We start from the raw sequence: 15369 nt of genomic DNA, 5'->3' as shown, positions 1-15369 counted from the left end.
ACACAAAGCCACTCACAACTAAAGAAAAGTCGTGAAAACTTTCAACAAAATGTGCACCTTCAACTTTAACACTGACTGTTTATTTTCAAGCCGTTGCAGCTGACGACAGATCCATTACGAGATCATGTCTGAGAATCCGAATAGTGCCGGGGTCCCCGGTAGTCAGCATTCTGAATCAACCAATAACAACTCAAGTGCCGGTAGTACTTCCACGGGTACCGGTAGTGGCTTACCAACATCGTCAACAACAGGGCCAGGAGGTTCCAGGGCCACAGCAGCTCCAGTGAGATCTATAGGCGGAGTTAGTGGTGGTACCAATAGTGGTACAGCTCCTGGAGGAGGAGGTGCTGCTAGAACAGCAGCTGCAGGTGCCAGAGGTCCTCAGCAACAAATGAGTCAAGCTGATTTAAATAAGATTGTTTTAGACTACTTGAGTAAGAAAGGGTATCATCGTTCTGAAGAGATGCTTCGTATGGAGAGTTCCAACATGCCTACACCCGCGTCGGCATTGCCTACTCCACAAACAACGTCCTTGGCGTCACCCAATGAGATGTTCAAGCAAGAACGGGATTTGAGAGATAAATTGAACAAGAGTGAACGAGAAATTAAGGAGCTAAAAGACAAGCAGATGCGCGTGGAAAGAGAATTAAGAGATACGCGAGACCGTGAAGCCAAATTGGCGAAGGAACATCAATTACGAGAATTGAAAGAACAAGAGGAGAAATTAAGAAAGGAAAATGATAGAGATTTACTTTATCGATGTTATAACATGTTAAGAAAATGGGTTGATACATCTTTGGATTTGTACAAGCCAGAATTAATCCGTATAACGTACCCAATTTTTGTTCATGGGTTTTTGGAATTGGTGTCTAAGAATTTCATAGCAGAACTGAAGAAATTTTTGGATACTTTCCAAGATGATCATATTGTATTGCATGGAGACGAAATCAAACAATTGGCCGGTATCAGTTTACCAGATCATTTGAAGGAAAATGAATTGGCACAAGCTTACAGAAATAACAAATACACCATTAACGTTTCAAGAACTACGATGAACTTATTATTATATTTCCTTCATGAAAATGAGGCTGTTGGAGGAGACGTTTTAATCAGAATAATCAACCAGTATATAAACCCTGTTATTGATACTACGAGACCCGACAGAGTGAATTTGGAAGGTGAAGCCGACCCCAACGAAGGGTTACCTGGATTTTATACTTCATCTAAGACTAACGAGGTCGACAAGTTTAATTCAAGTCAACCAGTATCGTTGGGAAAGTTACCACAAGATCCAGAAGTATCCAAGGAAATTGAAGCAGAGTTAAAAATCAAAGATGAAAACAGTGAACCTGTTAATGGCATTACTTTGGTTGAACAGTTTAAAGAATTAACTGAGCCTGATAAAGACTCACCTGCCCGTGAATCCATTCCCTTACCCTTAAAGGACTATTCAGATATTAAAAGACAAATATTAGCTGTTGAAGATTCTCGATTAAAGATACGGTTGGACACCATTCAACCCAGTGCTCCCTCTGTGTGCATGTATACATTTCATAACACCAATAACGAGATGAACTGTCTTGAATTTAATGAAGATTCAAACATGATTGCCGGGGGGTTCCAAGATAGTTACATTAAATTGTGGAGTATTGATGGAAAGCCCTTGAAATCGGTTTTCAAACGAGATAATCATAATCAAGACAATACAAGAAAGTTAATTGGTCATAGTGGTCCAGTTTACGGCTTATCTTTTTCACCTGACAACAAATTTCTTTTAAGTTCATCCGAAGACCGTACTGTTAGATTATGGTCTTTGGATTCATATACTGCTTTGGTTTCTTATAAGGGTCACAACCTGCCTGTTTGGGACGTTAAGTTTTCACCATTTGGTCATTACTTTGCAACTGCGTCCCAAGACCAAACGGCTCGATTATGGGCCACAGATCATATTTATCCGTTACGGATTTTTGCTGGTCATGTGAATGATGTTGATTGCGTTGACTTCCATCCTAATGCTAACTATGTGTTCACAGGTTCAAGTGACAAGACATGTCGGATGTGGGATGTCCAAACTGGTAACTGTGTTAGAGTATTTATGGGACACACAGGAGCCGTTAACTGTATGGCTGTTTCTCCTGATGGTAGATGGTTAGCTTCTGCAGGTGAAGATACAGTTGTGAACATTTGGGATTGTGGAACTGGAAGAAGGTTGAAAACAATGAGAGGTCATGGAAGATCTTCGATATATTCTTTAGCATGGTCAAGAGATAACGCTGTATTAGTTAGTGGAGGTGCAGATAATACAGTTAGAGTCTGGGATGTGAAAAAGAATACAGCTGATGAAGGACCTACACCTGAAGCCTTTATTAGTGATGCTCCTACAGGCTCCAATTTCACAGAAGCTAATGGTACTGCTAAGGGAGACGGCCAATCAAGTAATAATCATGTTGGTGAGAATTCTAAAGACGGCAAGGCCCATACTAAGCCTGCTGATAGAAGAAAGGAAATAGTTTCAACATCAGATCATATGACGGTCTACTTCACTAAGAAGACACCTGTTTACAAGGTGCATTTCACAAGAAGGAACTTGTGTTTAGCGGGTGGTGGTTTTCTTCCTTGAATGAGTTATATGTATTATAAGTAGAAATAAAAAGACGAATGATAGCTTGCAATGGGTATATTAAAAGCACAACTACTGGAAGGACATAGTTCCCATGCTTATCCGGATCTGCAAGTGATGAATCTCTAGTACCTTATGTGTGTTTTAGTTTACATTTAATTATGCAGAACTATGCAGAATTATGCAAGAGCAGAAGTCAAAGTCTCAGTTGCTACATGTACCTTGCAGTGTTAGTCCGTCCATTTTATAAGAAAGAAGGTTCTAGACTTAGTGCTCTCAATCGGAGTGCTAAATCGAACAATAAGATTAAGGCAGCTTAAAAAGTACATAGATTGAAATGAATTTGGCTACCACATCAACCACTACTGCGGGGCCCGGGAAATACTCCGCGACTTCACGGAATTACGTTTCTTAGGTAATTTATTGTTCCGGAGAATATATGCAGGACATTAGACATCTGTTCAAATGTTATAGAAATATTATGATGTGGACAAGGCCAAGTGGATGTTAGCAGCAATGACTTCTGGTGGAAAGAGAAATAACCAGATCACTTCAACATTCACTGTTGAACGAATATTTACGGGAACAAAATTACGGGTCGGAAATTAAAGAAGTCTCGCCAGGCTGTGCAAGGAAGTTTCACGAGGTTGTCATATGTGCATATTGGCGGATGCGCAGCGTATTGGTACCAACAAACTACCAAAGGAAAGCGCAATAACTTTCAGCGAAATCGGATTACCTAATCTAGGAGTATAACGTCGATAGTCACTACTATGTGGGTTGAGTGTAATAAGTAAGCATTTCACCTTCAGAGACGTGATTGCTAGGACGCTCACCTAAACGAGCCTCCACCGAAAATGAACCTGACCGTATACCAAATGGCATCCTGCACATAATGCCAACGAAATGCAGTACGACTTATATATAGTGGAACGAGTTTAGGCTCAATCTGATGGCACTATTGTAAGAGAATTAATCTTCGTAACTTATTGAAACTTCTGCCGTATAACTATCTTGCACGTTATATCTTTCTCCCCTCCTCCTGCTCCCCCCTTTCACCCACGACAGTTGAATTCGTGCACACGGCCTTCAGAGCATCCTCCACCAAGCCCTTTGACCATTTGTTAGAGTCTCCCCACACTAAGCCTTCGCACGACCATGTAACAATAAAGGCGTCATTACCTCAGTAGGCAATATACAGAGGGTTTTTGTCCCATCGTGAGAGAAAGTGAAATTTACTTCATGGTGATGGCGATGGTGGCTGTGATGGCTTGAGATATCTCTTCTAATTGCAGTGCTCAACTGTCGACCACGAATCAACCTATTAGGCATCTTTTATTAAATGAACGCACTAGACGCAATACAGTGGGCGGGTCCCAATTGAGGTCTCTAGTAAAAAACATACAACTTTTGTACCCGAAAAGTGGGGAGGTAGCGGCAGAATATACCAAAGTGACACAAAAAGGTAATCGGGTTATTTACGTATGCATGACATTTCTTTTCCGGTCTAGTCAATATTTCATTATATAAGAGACTGGAAAATACCCTAATTCATATACACCTGGTTTTCTTTTTCACCAACTGGTGTTCAATTCAATTCAATTCGTTTTAAATCTCCTACAATGAAGTTCTCTACTGCTACTATTTTGGCTGCTGCCTCAGCTGTTGGTGTCAATGCTGCTGACGCTCAGCAAGTTGACTTTTTGACCGCTTTGGTGTCTGACTTGGCTTCTCACAGAGGCTCTTACTTGCAATTTGTGGCCACTTTCACTGAATCTGTTCCAGCTGCTGTGACTGAATTGGCTCTTAACGTTCAGACTTACACTGACAATGCTTACACTACTTTGTTGGAGGACACTTCTGTTGTTGAACAAATTAGTAAGTTTGCAACTGCTTTGCCATGGTACTCTAGTCTTGCTGCTCAAGCTGCTGCTGCTGCTTCTGCCACTGGTTCTGCTTCTGGTTCTGAAGCTGCTTCATCCACCGAATCTTCTTCATCAGCTTCTGCTGCTGATTCCGCTTCCTCTGCTGCCTCCTCATCAGCTAAGTCTTCTGAATCTTCAGCTAAGTCTTCTGAATCATCTGCCAAGTCTTCTGCTTCATCTGCCAAGTCTTCCGCTTCCTCTGCTAAGTCTTCCGCTTCTTCAGCAGCTTCTTCCGCTTCTTCAGCTTCATCTTCTTCTTCCACTGGTGCTGCAGGTAGCGTTTACGTTGCTCCAGTTGGTGCCATGTTGGGTGCCGTTGCCGTTGCTTTGTTGTAAGCAATCAGCATAGAAGCCCTACAGATTTTATCAGCTGTATTTTTAATGTCTTTTTCTATATAGTGCACTCTTCAAAAGAATGATTATGTTAGGTTAGTTTAATTTTCATGTAAACTAAGATTGAAATGTGGGGTTCGGGCCAGTCGGCATAGCCCGGAAATCCTACATTGCAGTACAGCACAGTGCACGGCATTATTTTGCTGTAGCACCACAAAATTTCAAAGTACCACACCACACCAGAAATTAGCCATTGCACATCTATCGACTCATGCTTAAAGTCCGCTTAACTCCAACTCATCACGGAGTTACTGAAGGTGCAGTAACCAAAAGAACCAAATACTTTAAACTCCAAAGAAAATTGTCTAGACACTCAAATGGAATATTACGTAATAATTGTGGAGGGGGTGGTGGGGTGTTCATGTGACCCACAGACTCTGACTGATGGAAAGTTTGATATTGATTCCATAAATCAATGTATTTACTGATTAAAATAATCAAGTTTTTAGTAAGGAAGGAAATTGCTTGTTCGAAAGGCAAATCCCGTACGACATTTCTTCTTCGTCTTTTATCCAAGTCGTAAAACAACGGGTAGTGTTTATTCTCCACATCACTTACAAAGTATTGATTTTCAATGTACTTTATGGGGTATTTGAAGCGCATACAAATCAAAGTAGCAAGTTGTTCCATGAAGCGAACGATATAAGTTAGAGCCACGTTAACTTTCTCTATCTTTTCCCATTGCTGTGAATTATAGCAAATATCCAATAAGGACGTGGTATTTGAAGGGAACTCGAGTTGAAGAATGGTAAAATTGCCATTGACATCATTTTGTTCAATTGGGACTATTTTATTCAATTGCGTGAACTTGTCAATTAAAAGCACCATGGTATCCGGGAACACGGATTCTTCAAGGTTCTTTGTTATTGAAGAGACTTGAGAGTCAAAGAGTTCGTTTTCCACGGAAAACAAGGTATCATGATTCATTGTAGAATCTGTATGATGTCGTATCAGTTTCAATTTGAAATTCAAGTTGTAGATTTGGGATGCTAGTTTTTCGTTCGTTTGTTTCAACTTTTTGGAGTCCAATTGCAATAGGTCGATTTCGAACCTTAGTTGTTCTGAAGACAGTAGGAAGTCTTGGTGATCCTTCGGGAAGGAGTTGATTTCCTTCAGTAGTCTACCTTTTGTGGCGGTGATTTCATTAATGGACTTCACCAAATGTCCAAGGGAACGTAGTTGAGCAAACGTATAGCTTTTGCTCGGATGAAGGGAACGACTATAAGATCTGGCATTAACGTCATTATCATGATGCTGATGATGCTGATGATGATGGTTGGATGCTTTCAGATATTTCTGGAACGTATAAGTCAACCCGGCACTATCTGTAATGATAAAACTGTTAATATGGTTCTTGACAGTACTTGATTCTGGCGATACCACAACAAGTTTTGACAAGTCTAATTTCAACACCATCAACAAGGACCAACCCTTAAACTCCTTAATATATAGTTTGATCACCACAAGGGATATAGCTGATCCTGGCATGACTATGTTGTTAAACGTAGGGCTTGTGGCTCCATAGGCTATGGGACTTAAGTATAGCAAAGCACCTTCTTTCCCATCCTCCTCGTAACTATGGATAGCAATGAACGAATCAGCCATTACTACGGGAGTGGCATTGCCGTTGCCGTTGCCCTTTCCAGCGACGGCGTCACGCTCACGACGATGAAGGTTAAACAACGATACCCCTCGAACGTTATCTATCATTCATACGAGTGGAGAAGAACCCATGGTGCACCCAAGATTTTCAGTGCGAACATCAGATAAGGGCGTATACGTAAGCTTATGGTCAGCTGGTAAGCTTGCACTATTTGCAACGAGAGTATCAGTGTGTGCGGTAGAGTGTGGGTTTGTAGTGGTCCAATTGTTGGAGTACAGTCAAAGAACAGTCAAAGCACACGGTTATATGAGCGCAGTTAAAGTGCAGCAGTCTTGAGTGCACGCTCAAGGTGCACAGTTATATGAGTTATATGTACGAGTACACTGTTCGATGCGAGCAGCTTAAAGCATAGACCAGTGCACCGTACGTTATCTGTCTGTCATGAGCTCACACTAACCAGATGACTAGAAGTGCACCCATCAATACCTTTTTCCTTATAGACTACAGTATATCCATCAATACCGTACTCCTTATAGACTACAGTGTATCCTGTATACATAAGTTATATATATGTACTTCCACACATATCTTCTTCTGGATATACCCACGATACCTTATCAAATCAAATGCTGCTCTTTATTCCATGAACAATGACCAACAGCTTCATATGTCTTGGACATTTCTGCGAAGTGCACGGTCCAAGTCTCATCCAATGTACGCAGCATGTTAGTTGTCTCTCCGAGAACGTCTTAGTCAAAGATGAATCTCTTCAATGTGTGCTTTGTCGACTAAGCTTCCCAGATAACATGCCCAACATCATCAGCAAGGACTCAGACACCGCTGAAGACGCGACGGGTTCCGGCTACATCTCATGCAGCTACCCCAAGCTGGCCAAGCGATACGCTTCGTTGTCCAAGTTCCTCATGAAAGCTTTGAGTGCGGAGATGAACTCTGATCTCAGTAAACCGTTGTTCTATGGAGACGAAACAAGTGGATACTGCTTGTACCGGATCTTCAAGATCAAAGATAATAGTGCAAGAGGAGGCGAAAGGAAATACTGCTTGCTCTATATAAGTGATGATGAAAAAAAAGTGTTGCCTAATTGGGACATTATAGATACTTATCAGAGTACATTTATATCCAATGTTCAACACAAGGTTACCAAGGCAAATGTTGCCCAATCCGTTAATGGTGATAATGTTCTTAATGGGGAAACGTATTTGAGACGTCAATTGAATTCTCCGAAATCTTTGATGACTTTGACCAATGATAAAATGATTTTTGTCGAGTTCCATTCTTGGGCATGTTCTCTCTTAGCAGACACAGAATAACATAATAATATGGTAATACTATATTACTCCTTTATGTTAGATCAAGATTGCATTTCTTTGCAACTTGAATGAGACCATTTTTATATGTCGATATCAAATCATTATTCAATCCAACAGCATCGAACTTCTTTGTTAAAAGTTTCAAACAACTTCGTGATGGTCGATAATCAATGGCTACCTTTTTCAGCTTGAAACATTCAATCATCTTCACCAATACAATCCCAGCGAAATAAAAGAAGAAATGAATTTGATCTGATAAATACGCAAAATATGCATCGTTCTCAATGTTTCGGATCGTACTCACAACGTTTAAAGCATATTGATACATTATTGCAAGATCGGCCATGTTTGCCAATTCAAGGACTGAATCAAGATTACCCAATTGGGGAATATAATTCGTGGGGTTCTTTTTGAATTTCCCTTCAAGCTTCAACTTATAATAGATATAATTAAATATCACCAATAGCTGTACAAAATTGGAACAGAAATCAACAAATTGTAATGCTGGTTGCTCAAATAAATATTCCCATTGACCCTTCCAGGCTAACATCTCTCCCTGAGTGTATTTATAATGATCTTCTACTTCTTCCGAGCTGGTGCTCAACAGAAGAGCCTGAATAAATTTGTAGCAAATAACCAAGATTTGAATTTCACTAATCATTCTACCATCAAAATTTGTAGAGCTGGGTAACCCCAAGGTATTCTTACAATAATCCAATCGAGTGTCGTCAAGAATGCACATTCTTCCAGAAATAACACAATTAACTAGATGGACTAATGTCAAATGATTGTATAACCGAATAACTGTGAGTTTTTGATATTCATTGGAGCTTTCTAATGGATCAAATAAAAAGGTAAATATCCTATCTTCTGGATTGGTATTGTTGGTATTAATATCATCACCATCATTTGCTGTTCCTGGATTATAACTTGACGATTTTGAAGTAGTAGACTTCATATTACCGAAAAGGGAATCTCCAAGCGTGCCTCTAGAAATAAATGTTGTTAACCCCATAGATGATAAGTTCCAAGGATCCAATGTAAACTCTTGAAGTTCTTCATCATCCAAGTTATCGTCTTCGTCATCTCCAGAATCTTCCAATATAAAAGGTTTATATTTGTTAGTAATTGAAGATGAAAGACTGTGCAGATAAATAGAAAGAATGACTATTGCTTGTAAGAATTCAATATCACCATCTCTATGAGGTTGCATTGCAGCATTCTTTAATAGTGCAGCTTTAAAATCCGTTATCAAATGTTTCATTAAGATTTTATAATTCTTCTTATGAGTCATTCGTAGTGGTGAATATCTATAAGATATAACACAACAAGTAGTCAATAGAAAGCTTGATTTTTCTCTTATTCGTTCAACCAAATGGTCAGTGGGTAAATTTTGAGGGAAACTTACCCATCTACCATAATTACGTCTGAAATCATTCATTAATGCAATTGCTTCATTTAATGATAAGATATTCAAAGTAATGATATCTTTTCTACTTGGTTTCCTTTCAAATTGCATAAACGGATACCATTGTGGGAATATAGAAGTAATCAATTTGGGCATATCATTGATTTCATCTCTCATATTATTCACTACGGTAAAGGGAATGGCTTCCATTGGACGGAAATTTATATCAAGATCATATACCGTATCAGTAGTAGTCAGCATCTGACGACCTCTTTGATGGTGATGGTGATGACCCCCAAGTTTAGCTGGTGATTGCGTTATTCTGTTGGAATTATCAACAGTACTCCCAAGTGGCTGTAGTGGACCTGAGTCAAGAGGATCATATATTAGCAGTTTAGAGTCAATTGCTGCAGTTGACGGATTCTTGGTCACTGCCAATAGCTCTCTAACCATTCGATAAATAGCATCTATTTTATCCTTATTATTATTATTATTAGTAGTAGTATTGCTATTATTAGCGGAGGTAAAGTTAGGTATACCAACGTCCATGGGATGATTTGAAATGGAAACACCCAAAGATTCGTTCAGAGACTTCTTCACTTCCAGATCGACATCCAAGGAACATGGCTTATTTAAAAAGATACATCGTATACAACTTGTACGATTATCATCACTTCGAATGCATCGTGTCTTTTGACGTCTACAAAGATCACAAGCCTTTAACGTTCTGGTGGCCTGGGAGATCTTGCGAGTCCGATGCTCTTGATCGTCCACTTGTTTTGACTCGGTATCTGACTTTGACTTGTTCTTCTTCTTTGGAGGCTCTCCGCTGCTATTTTCAGCTTCGGACATGTTGGCCAAGATATGGTTGCTGTATGAGCTGATAGTCTCAGTGGTGATAGTGTTAGTGGTGGCTGAAAGAGGTTATTCTGCCCGGGCTCTCAGATAACAACAACTATTTGAATGGGGTCTCTATGAAAAAGACTGTGCCATCTCTCACCTTACAATTGTGTATTTACTTTTGTTTATATATTATACGTGGTTGTATAGGCCTGGACTTTGATGTTTTCGTATGGTATCTGCTTCCAGGCACACAAAGCCAGGGTGTGCGAAACTCTCGGAAAGTGTGGGAGTCTCCGACGGAACAGTATGTACGACACTATACTATTTAAATAATCTTATACTTAACAAGCTCGTTGTTCTGTTTGATGATCAAGTCTAGTTCAATGAGCTGCACTCCACGATTGATAAGCAAGTGGTTGAAATCAATGACTCCCTTATAATAAAGCCAGCTTTCAGTCTCCAGTTGATGATCTCGAACTAGAAACTCACCAGTATAAACTATACTATAGTTCCTAGACCCCAGAGACGAATCCAATGAAGCACGGTGTGAGTCATCGTCATTCTCATCAACAGAATTAGCATTTTCTCGATTCAAAGTCCATTCACTGGCCAAATTGTTGGCCAACGTGTGCCAATTTATCGGGTTGATCACCCATTTCCAAGACTTCCAATCATCCATTGGGATTTCAACCCCAGAAATTGTCGGATACTTGCTTTCAACCCAAACACGAAAGTTTTCTCTTCGATAGTCTATAAGATCAATTGATAAAGGTAATCCAAAGAGCCGTCGAATGGTTTTATTTTTCAGTAACTCTTCAAGAACCTTATACTTAACATTGGTATTGACAAATACTTGCATAAACTTTAAAGCTTCTTCTCCCATATAATAATTATGTATATGAGTGGTCAAGGAGGGGTTCCCCAACGGTTCCAACTCAGTTTCTTCACTAGCTTGCTCTATCTCTTGTTCAAGATACTTGAAGAACTCGCAATCAAAATATTGAACTGTTTTGGGGAACTTGTATGCTGAACGATAGATCCAATTCGGGTTAATCCATAATGGAACAAAGATTGTATTATTATCCTTTTCTCCCATCTTTTGCTTCCATCTAATTTGAAGGTAAACATAAAGTCCAAGTGCTAACGTTCCCGTACCCATAGTTACCAACACTCCTCTTTTGATCCTTCCTTTAGGGTCATACCTATCTCCATTCCCATTGCCCCCCAATTGCAACAGAATCCGTGGCTGTTGTTGTTGTTGTCTAGACCCAGTCACCATGAGCCGTCGTAAACATAGTCTTTTCGACCATTGGCGAGACTTCAACAACCCCCTAAACATCTGTCACGTAGTAGCAATCACTCAATCCCTAACTTGTCCACCGAGTATAGATCTGCAGGAACAGTATCACTATATGATACGTAATATGAACGATGTACTCAACGTCAATTGAGATATCTATCTTGGTGATGATCTCAATGACATTCGGTTGGGTTTGGGGGGAGCGTTCCGCGATACCCCACCTTGGAATTTTTCAAGTAACAAAATCGGTTGGTGAACTTGACGGCATAGTGACACAGAATAAGACGGGTCTGGATGTATTGAAGACAGGAGGTGAAGTCGGGAGATGGAGATAGTGAACGAAGATTTAGGACGGAGACTGAAGACTGATATGAAGTCAATAGTCAGCTACGCGGCCAACTCATGGCATGATGGGTGATCTTACCGAGTCCAAGCAAGTTATTAGTGACATCTTCTATTATCCTACTATTGTATAGCTGTAGATTATACACTCATGCTTGAGTTGATTATGGGTACTATTTAAGGAATATATACATAAGGTTGTTGCTTTGATGTTCATTGGTCTCGGCTTACCCCAGACAATCGGTTTGACTTTCCAAATTGGGAACGCCTTGGCTGTATAACGGAATCACTCAACACTGAATGCTAATCTCAGTTGCAAATAGGACTTTCTTCTTCGTTAACTAATGGATCGGATGTTTCTATGGGTGGTTACTATAGTCGTACTTTTGGTAGGAGTGTATTTGCTCGGGCTGGGTTTTAGACGCCAGCTGCTCGGGTTTCTAGATGTGCATCCAGTGGACGACACTTATGAATGGAATAAAACCCCACCATTGGCCCTTCGACCTTTCAAGAAGAAATATAACATGACTATGGGAATCTCTACCATTCTGCCACAAGATTGGTTCAATATCGAGTGGGACCACAAGAAAATAACAGACTTAAAGAAAAGAGTCGTAAGCAAACACGAGCCTTATGTGTTGTTTAACGATGAAGCATGCGATCTAGCCATTCACGAATACTATGAGATGGTTGTCAAGATCCTCTTAATCAAGTATCCAAAGTACTATAAACAAATAAAGAAGGAATCTGGACACTTGCGTTGGGTTCATGATACTATTCGGGATGAATATCTTCCTGACATTACAACCGCTTCTCAGTATACATCAAGAGACCTTCTCCGGTATCTCCTGGTGATAGTAGAAGAAGACTTTCTATTACTTTTGAAAGACGATCCTATGGATCCAGAGTATAAATTAAAGGGTGGGTCCTGGTGTTTGCCGTCTGGTTTTGATCCCGTAGATAAGTTCAACAACGATATACTGACTATCCATCTGCCAGTGCCCTACTATCAAGAGAAGTTGAAGACGTCTATGAATAAATATTTAAGCAGAGTGGATCCTCACAAATTTGTAACTCGATCCAATTGGACGGTGCAAGCACACCCTCAAATGTTTGCTTTGGCTACAACAAAGGATTACGATCATGAGAATCATCTTAAGACCGAAGAATTGGATTTCAATGATGTAGTTCTCAGAGTAGAACGTCAAGTGGTTACTAAACTTCCTCGACTGAAGGCCATTGTGTTCACCATCAAGACTTATTTGACTCCACTAACACAACTAAAATTAGAGGGGAATTCGTCCATATGTGAAGCAATAGCTGGTATCGATGACAGAGTAGGTGAATATAAGAGAACAGACGCTTGGGCACCTGCTGTATTGGAATACATGAATAACTCAAGTAAACCAGAGAACATTAGATTTCCTGACTACGATAGTGAGCAACCGTTGGCTGATGGAAACAGTTAGAATTAGAAAACCAATATTTATATTCGTTATGCTGAACGCCATACTTTGTTAGAATTTGGGCTCACGGTTGTATTCTGATACTGAACGGGCCCCGCAGTCAAGCCAAGAACATTTCTTACGTTTTTAAGCCATGGAGTAAAGCTTGCTGATATCAACACACGGAATATGCTAACCATCCTTTTTGGCGGTCAGAGTTTCCAAATGCTTTAAACTAAATATGGTTCTTGTCTCCTAATAAGCTGATTTTTATGGAACAGTTCGTACCTTGTAGGATGTACCTTTGTCGATTTAGTATTTGTTTGTCCAGCGTAGTCTCTGGGAGGCACATCTTTTTGCAGCATATTCTAGTCACGTGATGGAATGCAAAAGATAAGCTTCACAAGTTACAACACTCATGTACCATCACAATACAACATGAACCTATTTGCGACGTTTGGTGATGGTCACGCGTTATCGCCATTCTCCTAGTGTCTTGTCTCCCATCATATTGTTAACGGGTTCGCATTACTCACCATTATCATTACCTGCTAATCAACAACCGGAGCTAATGTAAAAGTCTAAGCTTTATTTTACTAATGAATACTGATGGCCAATGACTATACTGAGCCGCTTCCAGGTACTCACGCACACTTTGTTGTCGACTGGGTAACAAGCGCAATTAGAAATATCTGATAAGTTCTGCAATATAATGCTATTTATAAATACTAATAGGTCACCAATTAGTTCAAGTGATACCACTGAGTATATTACAGTCTGTCGAAATGAAAGCTCTTCCAGGTGAAAAGGCCGTGGGCTCTGTTCTCTCCATTGACGAAGTCGGTAATGGTCTGGACTCTAGTTCATCTAATGAAGAACACAATGTTGGTCTTGAAAAGAATTCCAATTTCCTCTCTCTTTTAGGGTTCTCCTTTGGGTTGATCTACTCATGGCTAGGAGTGGCTACCCAATTGGGTATAGTGATCTCTTCTGGCGGTGCTCCTATCATGGTATGGGGTTTAGTCAGTGCTTTTTTCGCAACTATCGGACCATCAAATTGGCTCCTGATAAGTATAGAAGATTCTTAGCAGACTTGTGTGGTAACTTGGGTTATTTTGGATCGGTTTTGTGGGTGCTTCTATCACTTCAAGTTTAGCAACTTGTATTCTTGCTTCTTATCTGTTCACCCATCCCGACTTCATCATTGAGAAATGGCATACTTTTTTAGTCTATGAGCTTCTTAATATCTTTATTACTCTTTTCAACTTCTACTCAAAGACCTTGCCTTATGTTACCAAAACGGCTTTCTATCTCTCCATATTGACCTTCTTGGTCACCATGATAATAAGTGGAGCCTGTGCTCTGGGTCGTTTCCAAAGCCCTTCGTTCGTGTTTAAAACTTTTGATAATGTCATGGGCTGGTCCACTACTGGAATGTCGTTTGTGGCCAATATGGTGGCTCCTATTTGGCTGTTTGCCGGTATCGATGCTGCTTCTCATCAAGGTTGATGACTTGGGAGTCCAGAAATAAAGAGTATTAATCCCAAGAGTAATGTTAGCTACCATTGCAATAGGCTTTGTTACTGCTTGGCTCTACACAGTCATCTTAACCTTTTCAATTCAAGATCCGGCGGCTGTGGTGGCTGCCCAGTTACCTCCATTGGAGATCTACTATCAAGCAGTTAGAAATAAAAGCGCAGCTTTGTTCTTGATGGCTATGGTCATCGTTTGTTACTTCTTATGTAACATCAACGGCCATACATGGCAAGCACGGAACTGTTGGTCCTTCTCCAGAGATAACGGGTTACCTGGATCCAAATACTGGTCTCAAATCAATGAGACGGTTCATTTGCCTGTTAAGGCCCATCTCTTTTCTATACTCTGGATCGCTGTAATTGGGTGTATCTTTTTGGCATCTCTGCAAGCATTCAGTGCCATTATTTCTGCTTGTATAACCCTCTTGTTGTTGTCGTATATGGTTCCAACTATCTGTTTGCTGAAGTAGGGACGGTCCAAGGCCTTAACAGACCCCTTCTATTTGGGCAAGCTGGGTCTTGTTAGTAACATCTTAACATTATCTGGGGAATCTATTCTTTGGTATTCCTTTCATTCCCTTATGCCTTACCCGTGGAAGCAGGTTCCATGAACTATGTGGCTGT

At 40.2% G+C, this 15369-nt stretch overlaps 8 protein-coding genes across 8 annotated transcripts; 5 read left to right on the top strand and 3 right to left on the bottom strand.

Annotated features, from left to right (window-relative positions):
- Positions 1-124: 124 nt before the first annotated feature.
- On the top strand, positions 125-2620 carry TAF5 (chromatin modification protein; the record flags this gene model as incomplete). Its single annotated transcript, XM_043192297.1, has 1 exon — positions 125-2620. The coding sequence occupies one exon, from the start codon at positions 125-127 to the stop codon at positions 2618-2620; it is 2496 nt and encodes an 831-aa protein (XP_043048269.1).
- A 1622-nt stretch (positions 2621-4242) lies between these two features.
- KQ657_001501 (uncharacterized protein) lies at positions 4243-4881 on the top strand (the record flags this gene model as incomplete). The annotated part of the gene is made up of 1 exon (XM_043192296.1): positions 4243-4881. One exon carries the CDS (start codon positions 4243-4245, stop codon positions 4879-4881), a length of 639 nt encoding a protein of 212 aa, XP_043048268.1.
- Positions 4882-5178: 297 nt separating this feature from the next.
- Positions 5179-6672, bottom strand: KQ657_001500 (uncharacterized protein; the record flags this gene model as incomplete). Its single annotated transcript, XM_043192295.1, has 2 exons — positions 5179-6641; positions 6669-6672. 2 exons carry the CDS (start codon positions 6670-6672, stop codon positions 5179-5181), a joined length of 1467 nt encoding a protein of 488 aa, XP_043048267.1.
- Positions 6673-7347: 675 nt separating this feature from the next.
- Positions 7348-7872, top strand: LST7 (uncharacterized protein; the record flags this gene model as incomplete). Its single annotated transcript, XM_043192294.1, has 1 exon — positions 7348-7872. One exon carries the CDS (start codon positions 7348-7350, stop codon positions 7870-7872), a length of 525 nt encoding a protein of 174 aa, XP_043048266.1.
- A 31-nt stretch (positions 7873-7903) lies between these two features.
- Positions 7904-10132, bottom strand: ZCF19 (Zcf19p; the record flags this gene model as incomplete). Its single annotated transcript, XM_043192293.1, has 1 exon — positions 7904-10132. One exon carries the CDS (start codon positions 10130-10132, stop codon positions 7904-7906), a length of 2229 nt encoding a protein of 742 aa, XP_043048265.1.
- Positions 10133-10448: 316 nt separating this feature from the next.
- KQ657_001497 (uncharacterized protein) lies at positions 10449-11402 on the bottom strand (the record flags this gene model as incomplete). Its single annotated transcript, XM_043192292.1, has 1 exon — positions 10449-11402. The coding sequence occupies one exon, from the start codon at positions 11400-11402 to the stop codon at positions 10449-10451; it is 954 nt and encodes a 317-aa protein (XP_043048264.1).
- Positions 11403-12126: 724 nt separating this feature from the next.
- On the top strand, positions 12127-13234 carry KQ657_001496 (heme-dependent oxidative N-demethylase family protein; the record flags this gene model as incomplete). Its single annotated transcript, XM_043192291.1, has 2 exons — positions 12127-12130; positions 12222-13234. The coding sequence occupies 2 exons, from the start codon at positions 12127-12129 to the stop codon at positions 13232-13234; spliced, it is 1017 nt and encodes a 338-aa protein (XP_043048263.1).
- A 761-nt stretch (positions 13235-13995) lies between these two features.
- Positions 13996-14719, top strand: KQ657_001495 (uncharacterized protein; the record flags this gene model as incomplete). Its single annotated transcript, XM_043192290.1, has 2 exons — positions 13996-14236; positions 14367-14719. The coding sequence occupies 2 exons, from the start codon at positions 13996-13998 to the stop codon at positions 14717-14719; spliced, it is 594 nt and encodes a 197-aa protein (XP_043048262.1).
- Positions 14720-15369: the final 650 nt, after the last annotated feature.

Source organism: Scheffersomyces spartinae (genome assembly GCF_019049425.1).
Source record: "Scheffersomyces spartinae strain ARV_011 chromosome Unknown scaffold_16, whole genome shotgun sequence".
Taxonomy (NCBI): domain Eukaryota; kingdom Fungi; phylum Ascomycota; class Pichiomycetes; order Serinales; family Debaryomycetaceae; genus Lizanozyma; species Lizanozyma spartinae.
The sequence above is the reverse complement of the archived record's forward strand: the minus strand, read 5'-3'. Positions and strand labels throughout refer to the sequence as shown.